The 11,581-nt window shown below is 42.1% G+C and overlaps 1 protein-coding gene across 1 annotated transcript in view; it reads left to right on the plus strand.

Annotated features, from left to right (window-relative positions):
* Positions 1-11,581, plus strand: part of Adgrv1 (adhesion G protein-coupled receptor V1) — a 549,406-nt gene that overhangs the window by 216,567 nt on the left and 321,258 nt on the right. The window contains exons 77-78 of the mRNA XM_026783832.1: positions 6,273-6,515; positions 10,884-11,291. Coding sequence (XP_026639633.1) covers positions 6,273-6,515; positions 10,884-11,291 — 651 coding nt within the window. The remainder of the gene's footprint in view (positions 1-6,272; positions 6,516-10,883; positions 11,292-11,581) is intronic.

Genomic DNA, 11,581 nt, shown 5'->3' on the forward strand with positions numbered 1-11,581 from the left:
CCCCGGCAATTTTGTCTACTTCCCATAGCCAAAAGGATAACTATATGTTTTTCTTTTTTTAAGTTAAATAATTCTCTTGTGGCTACTAAGCATATCATTAGCTTTTATCTTTGTATTACTTTTAAATTTTTGGAAGCGTATTTGCCTTATGGTGGTGTTATGTTTTCAGAGTCATCCCAATTATTCTTAATCTGAGATATTTAATCAACTCTTGCCCGAGGTTCAAAAAATTGTTTGATCATAAAGCATTTTAGAGATTGATATTTATGAATTAATTACAAGGAAGTGATTTTGAGCAAATGTCCAACTACTGTGGCTGATCATAGCTAAAAAATCTAGTATTTTGACAGATCTAGAGTCCTATTTTAGTATTTTCCATGCTGTAATTGCGTTTCACCTTGCTTCAGTGGGGTTTCCGTCAGCTGTTAGCACAGCGCTGTGCTGCATGGCAGTGAGCAGCCGCTGCTTCACTGTTCAGGGTGTTAGCTCTTGTACTGTACCCAAAAACACTTTGGTCACATTCATCCTTCTAACTTTTCATGGCGATGCCCACAGACTGAAAGGCAAGTTAAGCAGAGACTGGCTGCTCTGTGCTTGTCCTCTTGGCAGGGGTGTCACCGTGTGGGAGATGATACAGAGGATTCTAACTGCATTAGACTGGCTCCCAACTCCATGGTTCTCAACCTGTGGGTTGTGATCCCTCGGGGTCACCTAAGACCATCTGAAAACACAGGTATTTACAAAAATCGCAGTTATTAAGTAACAAAAACATGATTTTATGTGGGGTCACCACAACATAGGAAATGTGTTAAAGGGTGATATCATTAGTAAGGTTGAGAACCATCGTCCTAACTAGAGCAAGGCCCTAAGACCATATTTAAGTTGTTTTGGATAGATAAGAAAGATAAAATTTTCAAATATTTTGTCTTCTTTGTCTTTCCAGCGATTAAATGGCAAGGTTGGCATATTCTTATATCAGTCAAAGGAAATTTAAACCAAGAATGAGCTGAAAGTGGAGACACAGATCTTTAATCCAAGTTCTCCAGTGCCTGAGGCATGAAGAACACAGTCTGAGGCCAGGCTGGGCGGATAGACCCGATCTCAGGAGTAAAGGAGGGGGCTATGGCTGTCTTCTTAAGAAGAAGAAAACAATAATACACTATAACCTGCTATGCATTTTCACAAATTATGCTTTATTACTTAAAATGGATTTGGCTCTTCAAGTTTGGATTCTGTTTCTCGTAAACTGAGAGCTAGCAGTGTGTGCCAGGAAACAGCAGCCATGGTTTTTTGCAGTGAGGTTGGGAGCCTATGTAGATGTGCCTGTGGGCAGATACAATTAGTCCTAGCCTTCTGGCCTCAGACCTGTCTGCAGTGCTTGCCAGAGAAGTGGTTTCAGTCACAACAAGCTTGTTTAGCAGTCTGTACGGTGGTTCAGACTCTAAGCTCTGATGACAGAAGTCCCTGGTTCAAATCTTAGTTCGTCCACTAATGAATTAGGTAATGCTGTATGGGTTGTTTAGCCTTGCTCAGCTTCCTGAGGTTAACAGGGGTTAACAAAGGGCCATTAGGAAGAGCAAATGCGATGATAACGAGTGAAGGTTAGTAGTGCAGTTCTTGGCAAGGAATTGACCCCGAGAGATGATTGATGGTGCTATTACTAAGAAGGGCTGGGCCGGGAGCCCGAGGGAGTCTAGACGTCTACAGTAGCTACAGCAACACTCACGAAGGTTTGCAGAAAACACATCTGTCCATACAGCGACACAGGATTAAAGTGCCGTCTCCCTCGGTCCAGTTTGTTCACCCTCAACTTCTTAACTTTTTTCCTGTAGTCAACGGCTCATTTATTCAGTGCATTCATTTTCAAGTTAGGAAGAATTTAACTGACTTGCCTAATCAATTTCTTAGACAGGTTAGAACCCGTCTTTTGAATTTCAGTCAACTCATCCTTTCCCAGATGATTTATTTCATGGTTCTACATTAACAAAATATATAAAACAAGATTTAGATTAAGAAGTAGGATAGTTTTGACCTTAGAAAGAGGTCTCAACGAGGAATGGCCTAGATTAGATTGGCATGTAAGGGCCCCTCTGAAGGCTTTTCTTAATTCTATTAACTGAGGTAGGAAGAGCCACCTGGGAGGTGAGCAGTACCTCTGTGTAGGCCAAATGAAGATGAGAGACGGCCCTAAGCGCTAGTGTGCACGCACTAACTCATGCTCTCTACACCGACTGTGGATGCAATGTCCCTAGCTGCTCCACCTTCTTACCTCCTTGACACCATCCCCGTGATGAATTGTAACTGGAATTGTGAGCCAGAAGCCCCTTTCCTTCTCAACTTGCTTTTGTCAACTTAATTTATATAACAACAGTAAAAAACCAAGACAGCAGGCACACTCTTAAAACCACTAAATCTACTTCAACTAAATGAAACGTTTTGACATTGATGCAAATTTCCTTTAGAAAAATATTTAGGTAAGATATTGTTTTTACTTCTCTGCTTCTGAGCAATTCTGAGCCCAGAGAGAGGAATTTTAAACTTGTTAGGGGGGAAAGGCCACCCTGAAGTGCAACCGCCTCCCCAGTACAGGGGCCCGCCGCAGTTAGTGTGCAATGGGTTCAGGAGAGGTCTCCCATCATGTTGAAGTCTGGAGAGGTTCAGATATGATCTTTCATCTTATTTCTCAATAGAACTGTTTGAATAGAGCATTTCTTTGTCTGACCGGAAGATTCCTTTGTCTCTAGTCTAATTATATTTAGGCACCCATCTGTACACCATTCAGTTTTTAGATAGTTCTTTACTTGGATTCCAGCACATTCTTTTGATGGTAAGTGGCTATAAGTAATGTTCTAATCATCATCACAATGAAAAAGGAATATTTTACTGGAAAATAAAGACACGAGTGTCTATTGGAATTTGATATGCTGAACCCTTAGTTCAAAGAGACTATTGTTCCCACAGCCATTGAGGATATTAGCTCCTGAGTAAGTCGCCCTTACTTTCTCTACCGCTTCAGCTTCTTGCACTTGCCAACTATCGTTTCTTTACTTGGAAAGAATATACTTATTTCCACATTCTATCATATACTGACAGCATATCAACAAAGTAAAGAATGGTTGTGTGCTGTTGGAGAGCTAAACATATTCTTTTTTAAAAAAATATTTATTATTTATTATGTATACAGTATCCTAATTGCTTATATGCCTACAGGCCAGAAGAGGGCACCAGACCTCACTGTAGATGGTTGTGAGCCACAATGTGGTTGCTGGGAATTGAACTCAGGACCTTTGGAAGAGCAGGCAATGCTCTTAACCGCTGAGCCATCTCTCCAGCCCAGCTATACATATTCTTGACATTGAAAATGGGATTAAGAACATTTCCTTAAAAAAAGAGCATTTCCTTATGAAAGATAGAACAAGATAGAACGTCTTTGGATAATACTGAAGGATTTGATGTTTGTTTCATGACATAATGATTATCATTTAAGTGATCATGAATAAAGGATGGATTAGGCTCTGCTGGAACATAAAAATATGCCTAATGTATTATTAGACAGTGACACGTGCACTTGAAAACACATCAAGTCACTTTTAGCAGGCTATGCCAAGATGCTAACAAACACTGCTAAATGTCTCAGATTTTATTTTGTAAGAGTAAATCATTTGTAATAACAGACCATTGACAATGTGTTATGAAGAACAATTCAGGCTTCAGAAAATGAGTGATTTCACGGGAAAAACAAGGCTGTAGCATGAGCAGAGTTAATTTTGATTTGATACAATGTATTTTGAGAATTTGAAAATTATATGAAATTACAGAATTTGTTACCAATATATCCTCATATTTGTTTAAAGTTTTAAAAACTTAAAAACTCTTGGACAAAAGCTGTAGCTCAGATGGCAGAGCGCTTGCCTCGCACAAGCAAAGCCCTGGGTTTGGTCCCCAACATCACATAGCTGGAAACAGTGGTGCACGGCTGTAACCCTAACACTTCAGCAGTGGAGCAGAAAGAGGGGCAGGAACTCACTCTGAGTCCAAGAGTAGCCTGTGCCGCATGAGACCGTGTCTCAATAGTAAGTGCAAATAAGTAGATCTTATGAAGCTGAATTCTTCTCCCATCCGTTTCTTGCAATCTGTGCTGTTATTCAACTTCATGCTCTGCCCTGGTTTTCACCTGACGTCACTGTTGTAGTGGCTGCTATCATGTGTGATGTTGAGTTTTGACTATTTATGTAAATATCTTTTAACCACATGGAGTAAACACTATAACATTGTTATTTTTATACTTAAAATATCATATATATGTATATAATTATGCAATCTTTATGAAACCTGATATTATCTTTTATTGCCATATTTTGAGATCCACCTATTTTGAAAAATATTTGAATAGTTTTTGCTTTCACTGGTTTAACTAGCTGGCTGTCTGAATACGTTTTATCTAGTCAACATTTGCTTATTAAGTTTAAGTACATTGTCTTTGGATCTTGGCTTAGGCAAGGTTCTATTTCTGTGAAGAGAAAGCATGATCAAGGCAACTCTTATGAAATAAAGCATTTAACTGGGTGGCTGACTTGCAGTTTCTGAGGTTTAGTCCATTATCATTATGGCAGGTAGGCAGATACTGGAGCAGTAGCTGAATGCAGCATTCTCATCTATAGACAGAAAGAGAACGCCGAGGTCCAGCATGGGCTTTTTAAACCTCAGAACCCATCTCTAGTGATACAGTTCCTCCAATGAGGTGACACATCCCAATCTGTCTGGTCCTTTCAAGCCACTCCCTGATAACTAAGCATTCAAAAATATGAGCCCACAGAGGCCATTCTTATGCCAACCACCACAGTTGTTTATCTTACAGAGAGAAGCTCACTTTCAGAAAACGTAGTTTTAAAGAAAGCAGTAAAAAAAGAATAGCCAGGTCCCGAGCAGCCCAGACAGGTGAGTGCCGCTACAAACAGGTGTGTGGTAGAGAAATGGGGGACAGGGGAAATGGAACGGTTTGTGTGCCACGGAGAGAATCCCAGCTGAAGATGGCAGTGAGGAACGGGCTGATATGGACGGCCGATGTGGCCACCTGGGCCCATGTGATGTCTGGGCTGTGTTACTGCCGAAGGCTATGTCTGGGTCTATGGCCCCACTGTGATTGGGGTCTGTGTTGGTGTCCATGGCTCATGTTACCATCGAAGGCCATATAGATGCCTGAGGTCTGGGCTGTCATCTGGGCCATGTTGATATCTGAGGGCCACGTTGCCACCAGGTCATACTAATATGAGTGACCTGCTCTGTCACCCAAGGACACGGTGACATCTAGGCCAAGTAGCAGGCGAGGGCCATGTCTGGAAGAGCTGATCCCACCCCTTACCATCCCTATGAAAGCGCTGGCCCCAACCCTTACCTGAGGGGGGTGGTCCTGGTGCAGGCTGGGCCTACTAACTCAGCTTCACACCCGTGCCCAGGCCCCTGGGTTGGCCCACCCTAGCATCTGCTCCATCTGTGATTGCTGGAGCGTGTGGAGTGTAGAGCCATAGCCGCAGGATCTCCACTACTGGGGCAATAGCAGGGGATCCAAGGGAAGTTTCCGGGAGGGCCCAGTATTGATGGTGCAGCAGAAGCCAGAGGCCTTGAACTCACAACATGTCATTGCAATGAACATTTGCAAGGAGAGCTGTTTGCGCAAAGAGAGCTGTTTGCGCTGTCTGTATACACACACTGCACCTCCCAGAGCCACGGCCGCAAAGGATACATGATACAGAGGCGGGGAACGGGAGGAGTAAAATGGGTTTCTTCTTTTCTTTCTTCTTTTTCTTTTTCTTTTCTTAATTTTCTTTTGTGAGGGGCAGGCACGAGGATGGCAGGCGGACATGGAAGAACTGGGAAATGACTGTGATTGGAGTGCACGCTAGGAAATCCCCAGCATCAATAAAAATTTATGTTAATAAAATAGTTGTCATAGTGATTAATAGAAGAATTTAGTTCTGTAATTATATAAAATGTGTTCTTAAGTATGTATTTCTTTTTAATATCTTAAATTGAAATAGAATTATATCACTTTTTCTCCCTCCAACCCCTCTCATGTTCCCCTAAACTCACAAGCGGATAAACTGTTTTCTTTGACAGTTATTGTTACATACACATATATATGAGTATGTGAATACATGAATATATTCATTTCTATAATGCTGCAGATGAGCTATAGCATGTCCTAGTGACAGAAATTTGTAAAAATTGAACTCTGTCTGTAATAGCTAAGTCTTTCTTTTCCTCACTATTAGGTGCCTCACGTTGAAACACACTTTTATGTGGAGCTGTATGACGTCACAGCTGGGGCTGCTATAAACAACAGTGCCAGATTCGCTCGGATTAAAGTGTCCAGGCCGGATGGACCTCAGGGTCTCATTTCCTTTGCTGTGGGATCTCGGCTGGCAGTGGCTCAGAAGAAGGCTACTTTGATCAGTTTGCAGGTGGCCAGAGATTCTGGGACAGGAATGATGATGTCTGTTAACTTTAGTACCCAGGTGGGCATGAAAAGTAAAGTCACGTGTGTTCAGATTCTTCTCATTCATAACGAGTACAATGAAACAATAATCTAAACAATATTTTCTCACGATACCATGGTACCTTGCTGTTTATTTAGCACACTTTTATCACTAGATCAGGCGAGTTTCTGTCTCGTAACGAAGAAATCGTGTTTTAAAATTATAGGCTTTCTGTTTGGATTGCTCTGTTAGGCAGAGCTGTGTCTGATGCCAGACATCACATGCAAATCTGCTCCATCACATCTCTGGGGTCTCAGCAAATGCTTCCTCTACAAAACTTAGACAAAAAACCCAGAGGTTGCCTACAACTTATATTCGAACTAGTTCTGATTTTTTTTCCCCCTTTCAATCTTTTTCTTTTGGATTTTTCGAGACAGGGTTTCTCCGTAGCTTTTGGTTCCTGCCCTGGAACTAGCTCTTGTAGACCAGGCTGGCCTCAAACTCACAGAGATCTGCCTGCCTCTGCCTCCCGAGTGCTGGGATTAAAGGTGTGCGTCACCACCGCCCGGCCCCTTTTGATCTTTAAATACTAACTGATCTTATGTGTTGTAGAGCACTGGCTCTGGTGCTCACGGTCCTTCTGTCCTTCCATGTGGTGTGCAGTGCAAGACTAGCTGGTTTATGGGGGCCCAGGAGAGGAACACTGAGAACAAGAAGATATCAAGGCCTACGTGCTCTTTTTTCTACTTTGTTTACCAGTAAAATTCTAATACATTAAAAAAATGTTATTTATCTTTCTTGAAGCATGATTTTGGAGATTATAGCTTGCCTATTTTGGCCCTCTGTGTTTCCTCCTTTACTTCTTTAGCGCCAGGAATTAAATAGATAGGAAACTAGAACTGTGCATAGCATTGCTATCCACCCATTTTAAGCCTCCATGTCTGGCGCTCTAGTCCTCAAAGTCTTATTCAATATTCATTGTAGTGTGGCTCATGTGATGATGTGTGGCTTGTGTGATAGAGTAAGATAGATTTAGAGTCAGGGGTGGGAAGCTGCCCTGGAAACCTGCTAGGAGACATCAGATACCAGAAGACCTTTCTCTGCTGTGTGAGACTGTATTTTAATAAACAAAGCTTGCCTAAAGGTCAGGGACTAAAACAGCCTCACTAGTCAGCCTTACAGGCCAGGCAGTGGAGACACACACCTTTAATCCCAGTAGCCACACCAGTTACCATAGAAGCTGAAGCAGTAGTGGTGCACACCCTTAATCCCAGCCCCAAAGCAGAATATAAGACGGGAGGAGACGGCTCTCACACACAGTCTCATTCTGAGATTCCTGGAGGCAGGATCGCCATTTCAGACTGAGGTAGAGGTAAGAGCCAATGGCTGGCTGCTTTACTTTTCTGATCTTCAGGTTGAACCCCAATATCTGTCTCTGGGTTTTTATTATTCATGCTAAATGAGACCCTAAGAATAAACTCCATTTTTCACAATTTTATAGTACTGCAAACAGAGAGAGAAGCAATTTCATTCATGTTGAGATTTTAGTATTTTGTTTAGCATGATTCTGAGGAAAAGGAAAATGAGAAAATGTGTGTTCTGTGCTTGTATCTCCCCCATGAAGTGTTTCCCCATTAGGTCATGAGTTTATAGAGCAGAAGAAGGGAAACTAGACATGTGAGCTTATAATGAAGATATTTGAGGTGCTTTTATAAGCAAGTTCACATGCCCAGATGAAAGACTTGCAGGGTTGATAGATGGATATATGTATGCACGCAGACACACCTGCTAGTCCAGTTACTGTCCACAGTGCCCTGAGATCACAGACTCAGTGCTTTGATACCAATGTCGTGTTACAGTTTTAACATGGAAGTGAAAACTAGAATCTGAAGCTTTTCCTATAAATGAAGATTTGGTTTCTCTAATGTGGAACAGATATGCCCTTCCCTGCTTAGCACTACAGGCCTTGGGAATTGTGTAGAAACAATAGTAGGTGACTCTGAAACTACAGGGGAGCAATCGGATGAGTAGGGATCTGGGCCCCAAGTGGTCCACAGAGAGGTGAGTTCCACAGTTTCCTCTTTTGCCTTGTGCTCAAAAGTTTGAACTGAAGAGCTTGTCGTATGGATTCACTAATGGAAAAAGAAAAAATTAAATAATATTTAGATATGCTGTCTGTAGTGCAAAGAGCAAAATTCTCCATACAGATATAATGTCTATAATGAAAGAGCAGGAACCGCCCCCTCCATGAATCTGAAGTGCAAAGAATAAAAAACCTCTATAGAGATGCGGTCTGTAGTGCAAGGATTGAAAATCCCCTATAGGGATGCAGTCTGTAGTGCAAGGAGCCAAGATAGAACCATGCAGATATGCTTTCTCTAGAGAAAGGTTCAGCAAAGGGACAGTTGAGCAAGACAGAAAGCTTTTGGTTAAAAAAATCTTTGTATTCTCTAGTCAAACATGCCAGAAAAACTTTACTTCAATGTTGTCCACATCAGCAATGTGTGTGTGTGTGTGTGTGTGTGTGTGTGTGTGTGTGTGTAGATTCATATGCTTTCTAGGGGTCCCAGTCTCTGCACACTGTGTCAGAGGACTGGAGAGAGATGAGCAGCAGACTGCATGATGTCACTGGTAGATTATTAGTAATAAAATTGTCCATCAGTCTGCAAGAGGTTAGATAAACCGTGGGTCTCTACTTAGTGTGTTAAGGAACAAGCCATCAAGACACATGTCAGCCAGTGTAATCTCCTAATCGTGTGAAAGAAAAAAAATCCCCCAAATTATAGAGTTCCGATTCCATTCACATATGAAAATTGCAACATCATAGAAATGTAGAATTTAGTGACTGAGAGCAACGAGGGACTGGCAGGCAGGGAGTGAGGGATTAGGAAAGATTCTTAGGAAAAGAAAATAGTATTGTGACTATTATCATAATAGTGTTAATGATTCTGATTTTATAAATATATGTGTGGGGGTGTTTGTGTGACATTCTTTTGTGTGTTGGATTTTCCTAACTTGGCATCTTCAGTGAAATGTCTAGGGGACACTAAAACTTCGTGTATGTCATAAATATCTTGCCTGCATTTTCCTGCCATATAGAGTAACTTTTCCATCCAGGCCAGCAATAAGATATCATCCTCAGTTCTCATGGTCTTCCCACCCTGTGCTGAATATGCCAGAAGATCCTATTTAACTGCATTCATACTCTGTTCCAATCTGGCTGTTTCTGCTCTTTCTACTAATCTATTCCTTGAGTGAGCTGTCTCAGAGACTTGTGTTTCTTCTTCCTACCTCAGAGCTTAACCTTACTATATATAAGCATACCTATTCCTCTGAGCATTCTTGGAATTCTTAAAAAATGGGCCACTCTCCTGTTTGAATTCTGTGTTGTCTGGCTACATTTCAATTAATGGCACACATGCTGTGACCATCCACCCCTCACGCCCGTGTCTAATACTCCCCTCTTCCATTCATACTGGCCTTCCAGTTCTTCCTATAATAGACTATTCTCACCACAGGGCCTTTTAAACTGCTATTCTCGTTGCCTGGGATTTTTCTCCTTAGATGTAGATCTGTCACTTGGGGTTAACATGTAGGCAGTCCTTTAATGAGGCCTCTGTGGAGGTTCCTGTCCAGCCTGATTTCCAGTTGGACCCATGACCTCATCCTGTGTCTGTTTCTACTTTGTCTTACTTCCCTTCATAGAAATCCATGAGCAACATACCGTTAATTACATAGTTTCCTACTGTGTATCCTCTGCCAGAATCATGGGTTCTAGGAGTGTAGGTCTTATGCCTATCAATTCTGATCCCAATATATGTGCTGAAGTAAACTAGGGCTTTAATCCTTAGATAGTATTAAATAAAGACACAGTATTTTGCCTTTTCCCTGGCTAGAGTATTCATCCTGAACTTTCTAAAACCTCTGCAACACTATGATTTGAAAAGTTAGATGTATATTACTTAGGAAACCAATCCAATAGCTCATCTCCATGATGAAGGGTAAGAAAGAGAGAATTCCTTCTCTCCCACCCCAACTTTGCCGTCAGATCTCCCTGCCCCTAACTTTCTGAGGGAGATTAAAATGTAAATGTTTCTTCTCTATCCCCCAAGCTTAGTTCTCCAGCATTTTCTGTGTTCATACCTGAGGATCCTTTTCTAGACTGCAGTGTTATTTCATTTCTAGTACTTTTCCTTGATTAGTTTCAGAGTAGAGCCCCTGTTCCCTAACCTCGCCATCCCTGTGGTGTATTGAGGGCAGTTACTAAAAGTAGAAAGGCCATGTTTAGTGGCAGTGTAGCTGCTGCCAGTTACTTGACTGAAAAGAAGGATTTGTTCAAGAAATAAGAATGGTTTAGGATAACCTTAGAGGAATAGTCTCATTTTCCTGTCTGGGTTTACTCTTCAGGAGCTGAGGAGCGCTGAAACAATTGGTCGTGTCCTCATCTCTCCGGCTGTTTCTGGGAAGGATTTTGTGAGAACAGAAGGCACACTGGTCTTTGAACCTGGCCAGAGAAGTGCTATGCTGGATGTTGTCTTAACACCAGAGAGCGCATCTTTCAATGTGTTTCCAAAACGCTTCCAGATTGTGCTCTTTGACCCAAAAGGTGGTGCCAGAATTGATCAAGTGTATGGGACTGCCAACGTCACTCTTGTCTCGGATGTGGATTCCCAAGCTATCTGGGGGCTTGCGGATCAGCTGCATCAGCCTCTACATGAAGATGTTCTCAACAGAGTCCTGCACAATCTCAACTTGAGAATAACCACAGAGAGCACGGATGAGCAGCTCAGTGCTGTGATGCACTTAATGGAGAAGGTAGGGCATCCTTGCAGATGTGAGACATGGCTCAGTAAGAGGGCCATAAAGCCTACAAGACAGCAGATACCATATCCTCTTATAATGCCCATTACTATGAAATCAGAATAAAATATAAACATAAAAGTGGATCCGTCCCACCTGCCACTGTGCTTTCACTGAGTGAGGCCTCTTTGGCATCCTGGCTCTTAAGCTGGAGAACCATGAGTAAGCTGCCGCAGCCAGAATCCAACCAGAGTTTGAAAGGCAGTAGAAGCTGGAGAGGACGGGTCCCTCCTGACTCTCCAGAG

This window comes from Microtus ochrogaster, chromosome 19 (genome assembly GCF_000317375.1).
Source record: "Microtus ochrogaster isolate Prairie Vole_2 chromosome 19, MicOch1.0, whole genome shotgun sequence".
Lineage (NCBI taxonomy): Eukaryota > Metazoa > Chordata > Mammalia > Rodentia > Cricetidae > Microtus > Microtus ochrogaster.